The 17,485-nt window shown below is 38.7% G+C and overlaps 1 protein-coding gene across 10 annotated transcripts in view; it reads right to left on the minus strand.

The window, feature by feature from the left end:
* grip2b (glutamate receptor interacting protein 2b) overlaps positions 1 to 17,485 on the minus strand; it is a 201,657-nt gene that overhangs the window by 25,192 nt on the left and 158,980 nt on the right. For 5 of the 10 annotated variants that reach the window (XM_081606782.1, XM_017304900.2, XM_081606781.1 and 2 more), the window contains exons 2-9: positions 15,800 to 15,877; positions 11,748 to 11,880; positions 11,217 to 11,362; positions 9,742 to 9,828; positions 9,136 to 9,211; positions 6,385 to 6,530; positions 5,434 to 5,581; positions 4,096 to 4,265 (exon numbers count right to left, since the gene is read on the minus strand). In XM_081606782.1, the coding sequence (XP_081462908.1) occupies positions 4,096 to 4,265; positions 5,434 to 5,581; positions 6,385 to 6,530; positions 9,136 to 9,211; positions 9,742 to 9,828; positions 11,217 to 11,362; positions 11,748 to 11,880; positions 15,800 to 15,877 (984 nt within the window). Of the gene's footprint in view, positions 1 to 4,095; positions 4,266 to 5,433; positions 5,582 to 6,384; positions 6,531 to 9,135; positions 9,212 to 9,741; positions 9,829 to 11,216; positions 11,363 to 11,747; positions 11,884 to 15,799; positions 15,878 to 17,485 lie in introns of all 10 variants that reach the window. The other 5 variants (XM_008408298.3, XM_017304899.2, XM_017304901.2 and 2 more) reach the window with 1 other exon arrangement.

The raw sequence follows: 17,485 nt of genomic DNA on the forward strand, positions 1-17,485 counted from the left end.
CAGAAGTTATGACCTTTTACAGTTGGGGGGCAATCCGCTGAGTAGCCCTCACAGCGACATAACCCCTACAACCACTCCTGTTAACGGTAGCTCCTTTCCTAAAATAACGGCACTTGTTAACGGCTAGATTAAATTTAGTGACTTAGAGTTAAGTCCCAAGGTCATTATTTTAACACTCACCAGAGGAAAACACAAAGCCACCCTATCTCTAGCATCATGTATATTGCTTTACTATATTTAGGTGAACCAACAATAATCGAGACTGACACAATTAAACTCACTGTTCACAATTCTCATTAGAATCTTTAGAATTATAATTTTATTAAGCAAGCTTTAGCAGGGGCATATAACAACAAATTAATTTCCAAGAGTTATAAAAGAAGCAAAAATATAATGAAATCAACTAGGATTAATCACCTCCTTTCCTTATTCTCATTCCTAACCTGTCTCACTAAATTCACTGAGCGAGGCTTTGGGAGAAGCTGATCACCTCATACCCGATGGTCTTTGATCTCGGCAGCTGTAATCTTTTGCGGTCCTTGGTCAGAGTCTTTGTCCAGCCGGAGCAAAATCCTCTTTACTGAAGAGAAGCGGAGAGAAGGCTCACGCTTTCCATTGAACGTGCAGACTCTTTGTCTTTGAAAGACCTCCGTCTCTTTTCCAAGTCAGCTGCACCGGAGTTGAGAGCGTTGAGTAGAGGCGGAGGATTCGGTCGGATCTGGAACCAGGGGTGTTGGCGTGTGGAACTCGTCCCTTTTAGGCAGCGTGAAATCATGGAGTAGTTACCCTTGGTCCCTCGGTGTGATCCTCCGCAGATCTTTAGGCAGCTTCCTCTGCTGACTCCCTTTCTGCGCTGCGAACGAAGAACCCTCGTTCTGACTCGTGCATCGGTATTTATGCACTTGTGTTTCCATGGAACCTGCCCATCGCATTATGTCATTACCTGATGTCATGAAGGGCAGGGCTGCCTGTGGAAAGTACCGGGCTCTTTCTCAAGTTTTCCAATGACTCATCCCTGCCTCTCGCTTCATCGGGGCAGTTCCCTTTTCCATCAGGGCAGTTCCTGTTTTTTCCGTTGACCATCTGTTTCCAATTCTGCCGCACCCTTGTTTTCCTTCCCCATTTAGATGACTCACCCTTCTGTCCCTAGCCTTCTGCTCAGTGAAAAGTACTCTTATGATCTTTAATAATACATGTTATTTGTTGGTTAACTCAAAAGTACAACCTTTAGCCTTTCATAATGTAGTAGAATCAATGGATTTAAGAATACAGAGCATACATCATTATAATATTCACTTGATTAAAGGTACAGAATACATGTTTTGATCATTCATTACAAACATTTCTTCACTGGCCTGTATATTATCACACATTGCTTCATTGGCATGAGTATCATCATCTTATAATCACTTAACATTTATAATCATCTTTTAATCATTAATCAGGGTTATACTGTTATTTCCCAGGCCTTTATTCCATTTTTCTGCGTATACCTGGACAGATCTCACACCCATACCAGATTCCTCGACAAGCCAAATTAGAGAAGAGAAGTCATGGTCCAAAATAAAGATTACCAAAACCAGACGATGAGCTAAACTTTTTAAACCAGAAAGAAGTTTAGGTTTTCTCACTGCTGCACTTCAACCAAGATCACCTCAACGTATTGCTTCAGAACAAGTAGTGCTGCGTGACACCAGGGGGATTATAAGATCCATGCAGACCCTCAGCAGGATGTATGCATATTTCTGATCATCTCAGCAACAGAAAAGCTTTAAAGCGCATTATATATTTTTTTAAATTACATTTTCAGTTCATATTAAAGCAGGAAATGTTCAGGAGCTGGAAAAAACTTTTCTACAGAGTCTCAGTCTGAGGTCATCGCTGTGCAATCAGAGCTGCAGTGTGGCAAAATACCCAACCTTCTGTGTAATATTTCACTACAAACTCCTGTAAAAACTTTGAAGTTGATCCAAACCTGCAGCATGCCTCTACAATCACAGAGTCGTGGGAGTCGCCTCATCCAAACGGCCGTGTCTTTGTGCAGATTTGATACCGAGTATGTGCTTGGCAGCCCTGGGGGAAACACTCTGAGAAGTGTGGAAACACACTCACATGTAACCCTCCTTGAGCTAGTCATTAGGTCCAGTAAAACACACTGGAGAGACAGAAGCACTGACAGGAAACGATAGTGGCACGGCACAGATCGTAGATCAGCGCAGGCAGGACACGCAGGAAAAGTCACTTTGGATAAAATCACTCACATGTGATTTACACTGAACAGATTCCCAAAAGGTGAAGAGAATTATGTGCACAGATTCACTGAGGCTAATCTGTGCCGCAGTAACACAGCGAAGCCGAAGACAAACGCATACACATCTTCAATCTTTTAATCAGAGTGTCTATTAATAAAGCAGCGGCAGGCCGGCTGCTAGGTCTGCTGGAAGGCTATGAGTTTCCTAATGAGCTGTGTTCATTTCTCATGCACACACGGCAGTCACACAACGGTGATTACAAGAAAAATTCAATGACTGCATTTTGCCTCTTAGGGGCAAATGAATAATATTCTTGGATGGAATGGATGGCAAGTTTTTGAAATAATTAATTATTGACATCTTGATCCCAAAGCAGCTTTTTACCACTTCAAAATAAGCACAAAGGACAATGAGCAGGAGACGACAGAAAACGAGTCAAAGGAATGAAAGGAGTTTCTGTGAGCAAAACTAAAAAAGAAAAACAACCAAGAGAGAAAAGGAAATGACCATCCTGGTCCATCCTGGCTTTCTGTTTTCAGTGGGTCACCATTTCACAAACACAGAAATCACACAAAATAAATCAATGACAGTAGATCCAAGATGATGTTTAAAGTAAAATATGAGCATTTTCACCTTTTTCTCAGAGACTTTTCTTGTCTTGTCTAATCATCACAACAGAAATAACACAAAGTTCTTCAATAAGTACAACAATAAAGTAAACATATCAATTAGTTCTGTAAAGTTTCATAAAAACTATCCATCCATCCATTGACCTGGACAGGTCGCCAGTCTGTCGCAGGGCAACACAGAGACACACAACCATGCACACACACACTCACTCACACCTAGGGGCAATTTGGAGAGGCCAATTAACCTGACAGTCATGTTTTTGGACTGTGGGAGGAAACCGGAGTACCTGGAGAAAACCCACCATGCACAGGGAGAACATGGAGACTCCATGCAGAAAGACCGGGGCTGGGAATCGAACCCAGAACCTTCTTGCTGCAAGGCAACAGCTCTACCAACTGCGCCACTGTGCAGTCCTCATAAAAACTAGTGCTGAATATTGTGATAACTATGATGACACGATCAGCCTTTTCCTTTATCATGACTTTCCATGAGTCTGTGAATCTTGGCCCCTAAAGTTACACATCAAGTGTGTAACTAATGACACACCAATGAACGTCCAACAAGTCAAAATTATTATCGTCTTGTTAATTTGGCATAAAATATGAATTCCTTCAAATACTAAATCTAAATGAGCTTGTTTCAACCGTGGTGTTGCAAACACTGAACCTGCAATGATGATTCTGATGGAGTGTTGTGCAGCTCTACTTAACCAACGTTGGGATTTGTGTTAACCTCAGTTGTTACAGTAAACAATGCAGACCAAGTGCAAATCCTGTAACTGCGTGTAAAGCAGCCATTTTGAATCTTTTTTCATTCAGAAACCACTGAGGACCAATAACTTCATTCAGTCCAACAGGAGAACAGCAGGTTGAAATACAAGTCTGATTTACTCTGACACTCCCATCCGTTACATTTGAATGTAGAGATTTTACAACAAAATTAAGTATTTTGTACTTAGAGCCTAGAAATAAAACAGTATAATTTCTGTGCAGTCTGTGCCCAGATTTACTTCTATACAGAGATTTAATGCTGCACTACAAAATCAAAATCTGCTCAAACTCTGGAAGGAAGATTTCATGGTGAGATAAACAGATAAGGAATACGAGATTAAGAGGGAAACTACTTCCTACTTTTCCAGACGGTTTAGTTATTATTTCATTCAGAGTTGGGTAAATTGTTAGATCATCTGCAGAATGTGTCCAGTTAAACCCACCTGTGTCATGCTGCTTCCCTGCTAGCCTGGTCTGATGTGAAGGAAGGATTTCCAACTTGACCAGCTCCGTTGTGCTTGCTAACAACTGCGTTGCCTCCAGCACTGTGCAGTGTTCTGTTGACGTCCCGTCTATGGACAGGAGGTGATCCCCGGGATGAAGCGCTCCACATCTGCTTAGTCCGTCACAGAGAACAAAGACACAGTAGCATCACAACTTTAGGAAATGAGAAAACAGCAAAGATTATAAACCATTGCAGAGTGATGAACATTAGCATCCACAGCCATGTTCTGCTCACTGAGGAGATTTTACTGCTGGTTTCAAAACCGACTTCAAGCTCTTCATTTATATTTAAAGAGCAGATTGAGGCTCTTCTTGGGGCAGTATCCTGTCTTCTACAGTCTGTGTTAGATTCAGGGCTACAGATACACACTGTATTGACTTTATGTGTGTAAGGACTTCTTAAACATGAGAGAAAACACAATATATCTGTAATCCTGTGGTGTAAGAATGGCTTCACAGGAGTGGGCGGGGTATTGATTTCTGTCTTTTTGCAAAGAGCTGGCTCTATTTGAAAGACATTTTCTGACATTTAAACTGTTTCAGAACATTTAGAGTAGCAATATACACAGAGTGCCTCTGAAAAGTATTTATTCTCATTTCAACATTTCACAAAGTTTCACAAACCTAATTCCCTTGGATTTCATGTGATAAATTCAACACAAATAGTGAAAGGAGAATGAGAAAGAGACACGGTTTACATTGTTTTGCTGATAAAATTTTGAAAAAAGATGGCAATTATTTGCATTCAAACGTTTAAAGAAAAGCCTTGCCATGAAAGCTGCAGGTCTTCTGGCTTTTCATGCAATCTTGGCCAATAATGCTGACTTTGATTTATTTGCACGTCTTGAGACATTTCGCTCATTCTTCTTTGTAAATTGCAAAACAAAAGCTTCGATAACTGTGGAAGGTGAATCTCCACTTCAGTCTCAGGTCTGCTGATGCCTCAAGCAGGTTTTCTGTCAGGGTTGCATTTAACTCAAACTATCATCCCAACATCTCTGACCAGCTTCTTACAGCAGGATGCAGATTTAATAACTTCATAAGGTCAACTATGTAAAAAGGCTCAGTTGCTTTAATTCTGCTTTAAATCCTCCACAACTTCATCCATGCTGTTTGTCTTCATGTTGCTTTTTAAAAAACACACTTTTTTATTGCAGTGGGACAAAATGTGGCAAAGTTTAAAGAGCGAAAGGCGTCATGATGTATGAATGTATTGAATATTTTTGCTTTAGCTGCTTTTAGAAACAAACGTTTTGTGTGGAATAATGTGGTCATACCTGTCCACCACGCTGCCAGGTTTAACCCGGTCAATAACGATGACCTGCTTGTTCCGATGATTGGCCGACGTCAGCGTGATGCCCAGCGTTGCCCCTGGCGACTTTGCAATCTCCACCAATAGCGGACCAGAAGCATTAGCCACTGTGTCTGAAAGAGAGAGAGAGAGAGAGAAACACATCTATCGTTGATACCAACATTATATTTCTATATGTTTTTTTTGTTCCACTATCAAACTGTTTACCTAACAGTCTAATCTTACTTCCTTCATACACACAAAACTTCTAACAGTATTTGAGAGGAAATCGGCTTCATCTTGTCCAATATGGCAACTTAAGCACAGATGCATCTCATACTAAGTTCATGTCTGAAGATTTTTCTCCCTGGCCTTAATTCATAAAACACAACAAGGAGACTTCATCAACTACCAACACAAATTATTTTCACATTATCTGTGCGCAAATGAAATTTGAATGCCATCATATATTTACTTGTTGATTTAATTACTTGGTCAAGCATCAACCTACATATCTATAGTTAAATTATAGCTGGAACGAGAAAGTGTCTGGTGATTAGATTATTAGTTTGTTTTTTTTTTGCATTGGTTGCCCTGGATGGATGTCTCGCCAGTTGAAAACTGAAATGTCTCGTTTTCTTAGAACTAGACTCAAACGAAGCTACGATCATCATCAATATGGCACCGAAATAAAAGTGTGAGAATCTCATAAGAATAAAACCATTTTCTATGACATGTCAAGACGTGTCTGGAGTTGATCTGAGCTGAGAGAGAGAGAGCAAGACTTCTAACAGATAACAGGAAGGCTAAACAGACGGTTTTTTTCCCCTCTCTGCCTTGGAACTCATTATAAAAACATTATAAATCTCTATGCAGTGAATAAATATTTGAAAGGCTCTACATCCGTCTAGAAAGCCCAGTTTGTTTGATGTCTCACCCATTATTGTGACGTCGTACTCTATCTGGAACAGGGCTTCCTGGCCGCACTGAGCCAACACGCTGTGGGCGTCGTTGTGGCTGGCGTTGTGTAAAGGAACGCCGTCCACACTTAAGAGGCGGTCACCCAGACGCAGCGTTCCTTCTCTGAGCACAAAACCATCAAAACAAACTATTTAAACTGTTGAAATACAGACTTACATAATGTTACATGGTTGTCTAAAACCACAGCAAAAATAAAGCATGACATCCTTAAAAACTTTGAAAATAGATTATTTCTTATTTTACTTGTTCTATTTGCCCCTTGAAGCATTTTACTTTAAAAAATGCATACTTCTTGAGCTTTTTCTCTCATCAGAAACACAAACATATATTTTCATGTAGTCTTTTGAATTCTCATTACGGTCCAGCAGCATCACAGATATAATGGTGGCTTTTTATAAGTAGATTAGAGTCATACAGAATGTCAAGGTTTTGAAAATCACATGATGGCAGCTAAGGCCTTTAATTCAGAGGGAATTAGGCTGCAGAGTGGAGCTTTGCTAAACTCTCTTTGGTTATTTTCTGTCTTCTGTGACGTCTCTCCAGTCGTTTTCACTTTCATAAAGTTTAGCCAACATTATAACCGGTTTATGACACAACAGCAAAGAACAACATACTAAGTCACAGTCATGCATCATTTGGTTTCAAGCCGAGTCTAAATATGGATTTTTCTTTTGGAGGATCATTTTAATAAATGACTGGCTAAAGCCCACAGTTTAAGCACTGCTGTGACATTTAGCCTGCTTTCAGACCTTTAGGCTTCGTCTCTTTCTGATGATGCTGTGAAAATAGTATCTTTGTGACTCAGAATAAAAGCGCTGTGGCTCTCCGGCTCTTTCAGAGTTGGTGCTTTAATTCCCACTGGGTAACGCTAAATGTGTAGGTACTTCTGGGACCGTATGGTGCTGAGGATTAACTTTTCTCCGATTGGCATATAAATGGCATATAAAGCAGCATGAATATCTCATTTATTTCCCCTGGAGTGACCCAGATTCTGTGGATTTTAGATGAGCTTCTGGGCAAAATAACTCAATAGAAAGAATTTAAATCTTTAATCTTTGTCCTGGTATCTCAATTCAGATCCTGTGGCTGGACTATCTAATTATAAAGCGGCTTTCTACAATAGGGTAAGACATTTTTAGTTTGTAACAAGTCATGGAAAATTAAAAGCAATTTCTAAAAGATCTTCAATAAGATTAATTTTTAAAAAATCCTTTCACCAGTTTCTAATGTTCTGAAATAAGCATGAAATGATCTCAGCAGTTGGAAAACGATACAGTAATTACTTTCATGTGATTATTCTGCATCTGCCCTAATTTACTGCTGCATGCTTCCAGTACAAATAAGAGCCAGAGGAATAAAAATAGCATGTAGGATATTTAAATTCTAGCTTATGCTGCTGAGTGATCAGAAAAAAGTCACATTTCTCTTCTCCAGTCTTCTGCTTTGGTGGCTTGACTGAGAAAAGCTGAGATATGAAAGTGAACACAGAGCATTTCATCACTGTTGGTAATGCTGCAATAGATGGGACTAATTAATGAAATGAAACTTTAAATGTGTTACTTCACCAAAGGCCTCAAAAACAGCTTCAGTGTTCTGCATTTGATGATCTTTAATTCTGAGGAACTGACTGATTCATGTTGCCAAAAGGAAGATTATGATCCTCAGCACACTCAGCTTTCTGCTCTTGTTTGCACTCATCTTGTAATATTCTCAAACTGTAACGTTTTCCCTGCATGCAGTGAAACACTGAGGGAACTTTCTTTTGCTTTTTGTTGTCCTGCATTCCTGACTCCAAGAAAATCATCTCTGAGATCATCGAAACCATATTTACAAACATTTGTATTCTACTAATGTACAACTTTAGAAAAATCTAGATACCACTTAAAATGATAAGTTCCTCTGATTTAACTCTTTATAGGTATATGTTTGAGTAAAATGAATATTGTTCTTTTATTCTATGAACTACTGACAACATGTCTCCGAAATTCAAAACAAATTTTTTTTTTTCAGAAAACTATACTTGGTGGAACAACCAGGAGGTTTTCAACAGGGTTCAGCGCAGTATACTGAACGAGACATATATATATATATATATATATATATATATATATATATATATATATAGTGATGAAATGCTCTGTGTTCACTTTTGTGTGTATATATATATATATATATATTAATTTGGTTTCAGGACTTTATTGTTTGCAAATTCTAACAAATTCATACGCAGGATATGCACACGGTTGAATCATCTCTGCTGCTACAAAACTGACATTTATATGGAAATGTCATGGAGTATTACTTAAACATGGAGCCTGGGACAAATGCATGATGACAGCATTAAAGGAACAGAGATGAATCATGCTGCAACAGCTACGAGCAACACATAGCGGTCGACGTTCCGGTGATGGTCACAGGAGAGGACAATGTTATTTCTAGGCTGTTAATGGTCTGAGGGCACAAATAATTCTCTGCGACTCCAAATAACAACTCATTGACTTTTTACCTTCACATTTTAGGAGGACTCTGATTTATTAGACATAACTTTCCCCCTTTTTACTTCTAAAACCAAAAACGACACATTATTCTGAAGTATCTCTGGATGCAGCTGTAAATGTTTCAGGTTTAAAGCTTCTTCATGTATCAATGCGTTTGTATTGAAATGTGTTTGAATATCAGAAGGTTTACATGAAATGTTGAGCTGTACCTGTCTGCAGGACCTCCAGGTCTGACGTAGGTGACCACTAAGGGCCGTGACTTGTGCCAGTCTTCATGGGTTCCACCTGCAACCAGGAGCAGGAAAAAAATCACTCAAATGAGTGGAAATTGGACATTTTTAACAAACTGCAGCATATTCAGTCATTTGTAAAGTTGTGTCAAGTCCCTGAATAAACATCTTTTTGCATCCATTTAAATGTGATCATTTAGGTAAAACTTTCTCATAATGATGTTATTTATTGTTCTCCAGTATTCAGTCACTGTACATGATTTTCATTATTTGTAGGCCATAATCAGCAAAATTTGTAGAATATTTTACTCTATAAACTGTTTAATACATCAGTTTTACTTTCTGAAATAAGTGACAAAACATCCTGAACCCGTTCAGGACATTGTAACTTTTTTGACATGTACCTGTATTACGTAATAAAACAACTACATGGAGACTTTAATGTTTTTAATGTCTGTCTCCCATGATTCCTTTAGTATTTCTATATCTAATTTCTCCTTCTGAATCCAAGGTTTGACAACTGGAACCTGGATTAAAAATTATGTTATTAATTTTGGTAAAGTTGGCATTTTTGGTGACATTTACCTCTCATGACAAAACCAAAGCTGCTTCCCTCTTTGTGCAAACAGATGTCGATTGTCTTCGATATTACGCCTGAGGTGCTGTCTGGTGCTTTCAGAGGGAGGAGAAAAACAAACTAATGATTCATTCAATAAAAATAAACAGCTTAGAATTAAACATCTTGTTTTAAACATTTACAAGTTCAAGATTAGTTCAGATATGCATAAATATTACAGTTACGGTCGTTTAGTTTTAAAAATGTCCAGAAAAATCAAGAAAATAAATGAAGTTCCTATCATCTGTGAGAGTTGCTGCATCCTACAAATATGCATAAAGACCTGAGTTAAATGTGGTACAAGTTAAATATTAATGTGGTGGCATATTTTTATGGAAATGTATTCATATTGAATGATTCAGTATGTTATAATTTATATTCCAAAGCGAGTCACAGTCCTGCAGACATAATGCATAACATACATGCAGACAGGCCCACAGTTATTAATACCTCTGGCATATTTAGATGAGGAATCATATTTATTCAACTCAATAGGCGTCTTCATGTAAATGAAAATACTTTCCTTTTCAATCCAGTGTTTATATTTTTGTTGGTTGACCATTCTCTCACCAAAACCAAAAGCTCTTCCTGACGTGGTTTAAATTCTTGATGTGGATAAACAAGCCATTTTTTCCCACCACTACGATTGAACGTATGGATGGATATTCAACAATTGTCCCTAGTGTTTATTAATGCTTTGTACTGTGGGCCCTTTTTCTTTAAGACATTTAGACACGACCTTGTCGCCACTTGAGGACTCCTGAGTTTGCTCTTTTGTTTTAGCCCTGACTTGCAACAAACCGACTGTGCAGAGCTGCAGTTTTTCACCTGTGGACTCGAAGGAAACATCTGTTCCCGATTTATCAAGGTAATCAGGGAGTCTTAGAACAGCCCGGACCATTTAGGAAGGTGTAGAACCTTGAATGCTTCAACAGACTTTCACAGTTTGCAAATGTTATAAATAATTCATAGACCCTCTTTTACATCAAATGTAATACGAATATCTCATTTATTTCCCCCAGAAATAAATGAGCAATCTTCTCATAAAACATGAGAAGATTACTTTTGTCCATTTTTTGATGAAATCTTGAACATTGTAGAATCATATTTGACACACATCTCTATTATTTAAAGTCGCAATGAAAATGTTGTTCAAGTTAAAGGTTAACTTTAAATTTAAATCTGCCAAACGGATTCATAATTTTGGGTTTAATTATAGCAGGAAGTATGATGTGTGTTCAGGACCATACGTACGATACAAACACTTGAATTTTTTTCTCGTAAGGATTTCAGAACTGAGCTGCTTCGTGTACATGGGCTTCAGAAAACACGTGGTTAAAATGCTTACTGAAATAAACAAATCAGAGCTGATTTGTACTATTACGTACTGTTATATTATTGCATATTGACATGCAGATTCTCAAAGTGTCAGTGTGATTTGTACCTGTAGGGGGCAGCTCATACTCCACCTCTAACAGGACTCTCTCTCCAACGTTCTTTAATAAACTAATAATTTCTTCATGCCTCAGTTTGGTCAGATTGATGCCGTTCACAGATTTGATGTAATCCCCGACATTCAGCTGGTCACTCCTGTATGAAGAAAAGCATCAAACCACACAACATGTTTCAGAGTTTATTTACACTCAACAGTCACACATGCATAAGTCAGCTGTGCATCTAACTGTTGTTTGCTGTTTAATCATTCCAGTTTGTGAAATTCCCAATTAAAATGAATCAGTAAAACTCCAAAATAGTATTGATCTCCAGGCCATTGATGGGTATTTATAAGGTTTTCATTGAAACTGTGCTGAAGCGTCACTTTTCACTTCCAAGCTGCTTTTTCTTCAGTCCTCTGGTAGAAGATGCTTGATGAAAAGAGTTTAACTCAGTGGGTGGCTTGATGTTACTGTATGTTTTCAGTTACATCAAAGTCTAAGCTTTGAAATATGTTTCCAAAAATGATGCCGTTTCCCACCTGGCTGCCAGCCCACCTGGCCGTAGATTTGATACCCGTGGTTTCCCATCCTTGTCCGTTCCTCCTGAGATGGTTAGTCCAAGTGTGCTGCCTTCTTTTTTCACCAGTTCCACCATGGTCACCCCCCGTAGAGCTTCTAACCAAAAACATAAAGGCATGCACCCACACGGACACGAATCAGGACAATCCGGCCAAGAGAAAGACAAAGACAGAACAACCAAATACACAGCAGAAAAAAACTTGTTATTGGATGCTACCTTCATTTTCCTTTCAGATTAAACAAAAGCTGAAAAACGGGAAAGATAAAACATTTTCTTTACTGCTCTGTTGTTGCCTTTGGTTTATTCAACAAATGACTTTAGTCCTTTACATTTATATAAACTTGCTTTGCAATTACAGGAAGCTTAAACTATGGATTAAACTTTTGCTTTACATCCACCCAAAGTGAACAATATTTACTGAGATATTTCAGTTGCATATCTAACAGCTGCATTACAATTTAGACTGCAGAGTATGCAGACATTCATTAATAATGTATTTAATGACAGCGCTCAATAAACATCTAAAAACTAAGAAAGTAAGACAGTGCATTTATATGAGAAACTTTTAATTACCTTTATGGGACGATTTATGCATACTAACTACCATGTTGACACACACTAGGAGGATGTTTGAGATTAAGATTTTATGGAAAACTTTTCACTGAACCCCTCTGATCATTCTTCTGTGGAAACAAGGATCAAGGAATGGCGCAGCGTCCCACTCTTCCAACAGAGAACGAGCCAACTATTGTTCAACGCAAAATTCCCTGCACACTTAATTAGACTGCTGTGCAAACAGGGACATCACAATATTCAGAGGAACTACACATAACCTGTTCTACAACAACTGTTATCTCCAAAGGGACAGCTATTCCTGGGTTCAGTCAAGATTTCCTGAGGTTAAAAGTTTGATTAATCATGCTGGCAGAGGACAAAGCGGTTCTCAAGAGAGGTCAAGGAAATTACATTTCCAAGACTTTAAAGATAGGATCATGAACAAATATTTTCTTTTTATAAGTTAGTACAGATATGTAATTACTGCACAGCTGCGTTGCTCTCTGTTGTAACTATAATTATTTTATCATTTGGAAACTGCTCACAATTTGTTGGAACAAATTATCCAAGTTGCCCCATAAATGTTGAATTTCAGTGTTGATTTATGAAATCAAAGTTTCACAGTAAAGGTCACAAGAGTGATGGGTAAGCCATGATGGCGTAAAAGATTGTTTTAATCACAAATGTTTCTCGATGGTTATGGAACAATTCTTTGTTTCTGAAATATATAACCTAAGAAATCCAAACAGATTTGTGTTAAAAAGGCCATAACTCATGTTACTGATTATGTTCTCTTAGGTATTATTATCACATTAAATATGTCAGAATGAACATTTTAATTCAAAGTCAGACCTGAACCACATTCCCCTATAAACCTTCTGCATCCCTAAACTAGTGGCAAAAATAACAGCGCAACTAAAAAAAATCAGATTTAGGTCTAAAGAAGTTGTACACAGTGGACTCCTGCTTTTCATAGTTCAGTATCTGCAGATTCACATATTAGCAGATTTTTAGGAACATGATTCCAAATTATTTGCAGAAAGTTTGTCTATTATTAAGGCACAATAATGCATTTTTTGTTTGAACTGTTAAAATAAACACTTTAATGTTATTAGAGGATTTCTCGATTTATTTTAGCTATTCTCTAAACCCTGTAAATACCAAAAACAAACTCTTAGGTTAACCTTTCTAGATAAAATTGTTAATTAATGGACACCTGCTTGTGACATGACTGTGGAGCTGTAGCTACTTAGCCTTAATTCACCATTACTTGATGATTAGAAATGTGCTAGAAAACACTTCAATCAATCAATCAATCAAATTTTATTTGTATAGCACATTTCAGCAGCAAGGCATTTCAAAGTGCTTTACATAATTAAAATAAAAACAGAAATAAACAGTGAGAAAGAGAGAAATTTAAAAAATAAATAAAAAAAAAAAAAAAAAAAAAACAAACTCCCGTTGTCCTTTGCGGAATTTAACTAACTATAGAGGACTCCGCCGTCCTTTGCGGAATTTAACTATTTCATAGAGGACTCCGCCGTCCTTTAGCAGGGGACGCCGCCGTCCCACACAGAATTTAACTAACTTAGAGTTAGGGGAGTCTGCCCTCCCGCGGACCTTAACTGCTTTTATTGTACCTGCCTTTGCGGAATTTAACTAACTATAGAGGACTCCGCCGTCCTTTGCGGAACTTAACTATTTCATAGAGGACTCCGCCGTCCTTTAGCAGGGGACGCCGCCGTCCCACACAGAATTTAACTAACTTAGAGTTAGGGGAGTCTGCCCTCCCGCGGACTTTAACTGCTTTTATTGTACCTGACAGTGCCTAGGATTCTCAGGGTTTAACTTCCTTTGCGGAATTTAACTAACTATAGAGGACTCCGCCGTCCTTTGCGGAATTTAACTATTTCGTAGAGGACTCCGCCGTCCTTTAGCAGGGGACGCCGCCGTCCCACACAGAATTTAACTAACTTAGAGTTAGGGGAGTCTGCCCTCCCGCGAACTTTAACTGCTTTTATTGTACCTGACAGTGCCTAGGATTCTCAGGGTTTAACTTCTTACCAGAGGACGCCGCCGTCCCACACAGAATTTAACTAACTTATAGTTAGAGGAGTCTGCCCTCCCGCGGACTTTAACTGGTTCCATTCCATTTCCATTCCACTTTAATTTTCATCGTTTTCCACCCTCATTTTTCACTTTCTTCCCCATACATAAAAGAAAGAAGAAAAAAAATTAAAAACATTAAAGACATAAAAACATGGAAGACATCAAAACCCGCACTCTAACCCTAATTTAGCCATAAGCAACTCTAAACAGGTGGGTTTTAAGTTGAGATTTAAAGGCACCCAGTGTTTCAGCTGTTTTACAGTTTTCTGGAAGTTTGTTCCAAATCTGTGGTGCGTAGAAACTGAATGCTGCTTCTCCTCGTCTGGTTCTGGTTCTGGGGATGCAGAGCAGACCAGAACCAGAAGATCTGAGGGGTCTAGATGGTTGGTACAGTAATAACAGATCTTTAAGGTATTGTGGTGCTAAACCGTTCAGAGATTTATAAACTAACATCAGTATTTTAAAGTCTATTCTCTGAGCTACAGGGAGCCAGTGTAGGGACTTTAAAACTGGTGTTATGTGCTCTATCTTCCTGGTTTTAGTGAGAACCCGAGCAGCAGCATTCTGGATCAGCTGCAGCTGTTTGATTGATTTATTAGTCAGACCTGTGAAGACGCTGTTGCAGTAATCAATGCGGCTAAAGATAAATGCATGGATGAGTTTCTCTAGATCGTGCTGAGACATAAGTCCTCTAATCCTAGAGATGTTCTTCAGGTGATAGAAGGCCGACTTTGTGACTGTCTTAATGTGGCTCTGAAGGTTCAGGTCAGAGTCCATCACTACTCCCAGGTTTCGGGCCTGATCGCTGGTTTTTAGTTGTAATAACTGAAGCTGTGCATTGATTCTAGTTCGTTCCTCTTTAGGTCCAAAGATAATAACTTCAGTTTTGTTTCTGTTTAGCTGGAGAAAGTTTTGGCACATCCACACATTTATCTGTTCTAAGCATCTATTCAGTGATTGGATGGGTTCAGAGTCACCTGGTGACATCGTGATGTAGAGCTGTGTATCATCCGCATAATTGTGGTAGCTAATCCTATGTCCTGTTATAATCTTTGCCAGTGGGAGCATATAAATATTGAAAAGAAGGGGTCCTAGGATTGAACCTTGGGGTACCCCACATGTGACCTTTGACCTCTCTGATGAGAAGTTTCCAATTGAAACAAAGAAATCCCTGTTCTTTATGTAAGATTCAGCTGGCCACCACTCGTCCCTTCAGCACCCGAACCTGAAGTCATTCAGTTTCTGATATATTTTTGTAAATTCAACAGCCATCATTTGTATTCATGGACAGTTGTTACAGTCACAGATTATGCTGGAGAGGTTTTAAGTGACAAAGGTGCCACGTACCTGGTATACTGTGCCTTCTTAAAGTCATGGTGTGTTCTGGTCCAGAGATATCCTTTGTTTTCCCATATGGCCCCTCATCTGGAAGGAACAGACACAGCAGTGTGTTGAGTTTCATTGTCATAATAAAAAGATACTTTCAGACACATACAGCTAAAATGCAGAGGCTGAAGGGTGGAACAGAAATTAAATCTACCAGTTTTCACATATAAAATTAATATAAAACAAAGATATTACACTTTGAAAAATGCTCAAAGATAAAGAAAATGAAGCAAAGGAGAAACCATCCACATACAAACTTAACCTGGTTAATGTTTTACACTCACATATTGGAGGCTATACACACTGTAAAGGTCCTAAACATTAAAATATACACAAGTATTTTCTGTTGGGTTAAAACACACAGTAAATGTAGCGTTTTTGATAATAACTGTTATTTACCACCGCCAGGAACTGCATTGCTCGTTTCTACCGTACTGGTCAGTCAAGGGCAAAATCAAGTTTAAGCTATTTATTTGATTGGCTGTGATTGACTCGGGGGGTCGACGTGTACATGTCGGCTGGCGACCGTTCACGGACGAGGATGGATCTGGGCCATTGTGGATTGTTATTCCTTGCTAACCAGCTGGAGCTGCGAACTTTCCTGGACGTTTTGCTTGGTTTGTGGAGCTGCAGACCCGAACCACACTCGTGACCCGGGACGGACTGTTGGACCGGAGTCGGAGCAGTTTATTGCCGTTCTTTCAAACACTGCTAACCCATGGTGGGGTGAGTTACCCATTCCTCGTGGTTGTTCTGGAGCCGCCATCTTTGGCCTTTCAGGCCTGCTAACGGTCTGCTTTACACCTTTAAGAAACTGAAAAGTGTGGTTGATACATTCAGTTTGCCAGTCTTGTTTGCTCATTTTGTATGTTTAAAAGTTTTTTGTACAGTTGTAGCACTTGCTGTGGTTAATATATTATTAACGGTGGGATACATTCTGTGCTCTGGTTCTACTTGGCTTGTGCTCAATGCCGTACTCTGTTGATGTGCATTGCCCTTGGTTTATTACTGACCAATACGGTTTATTAAACTGGTACATTTTTCAACCTCACCATTTTTCCTTCCTTATTTTAGTATAAGGCTAAAGCTGCACTGCAGTTAAATCTCAGCCTTACTGTTGTGCTGAGTTACGCACTCTATTCACAACATACACTGTTGCCAATTAAAACACTCATTTCTCATTGTGAATATTTGACAGCATGTAGGTCAGAGAAATTGGACGCTGTTTATAAGGGAAACTTGAACAGTGAAAAAAACAAACTGCCTTTGATGAGCTGCAAAATGCTTGGGAGCTTTTATGAGATGAAATACTCACATAATTGCTTTTATCTTGAAACCAAGTTAAACAAAAGTAAATATAACATCTTTCAAGTACGTTAAAAACAACAAGTCACACAACTGTTGAAATGTTTGATAGCTTACCATGGGCCACTCCGTTAATAATTGTGTTTATTAAACATTTGCTAGAACACAGATGAGAGGAGAGAAGGACAAAACTTTATGGTTAATAAATATTTAGATATAAAACTGCAATAAAGTGGCGGTAAGATCTGTTTTAGTCAGACCTTACCCCCACCAGTGTGAAAATATATCAGTGCATTTATCAGTTCATCTCTACCTGCCGTTGTTCACCCAACAACACCTCCA

This window comes from Poecilia reticulata, chromosome 5, assembly GCF_904066995.2.
Source record: "Poecilia reticulata chromosome 5, P_reticulata-male-v2, whole genome shotgun sequence".
In the NCBI taxonomy this organism is placed as follows: domain Eukaryota; kingdom Metazoa; phylum Chordata; class Actinopteri; order Cyprinodontiformes; family Poeciliidae; genus Poecilia; species Poecilia reticulata.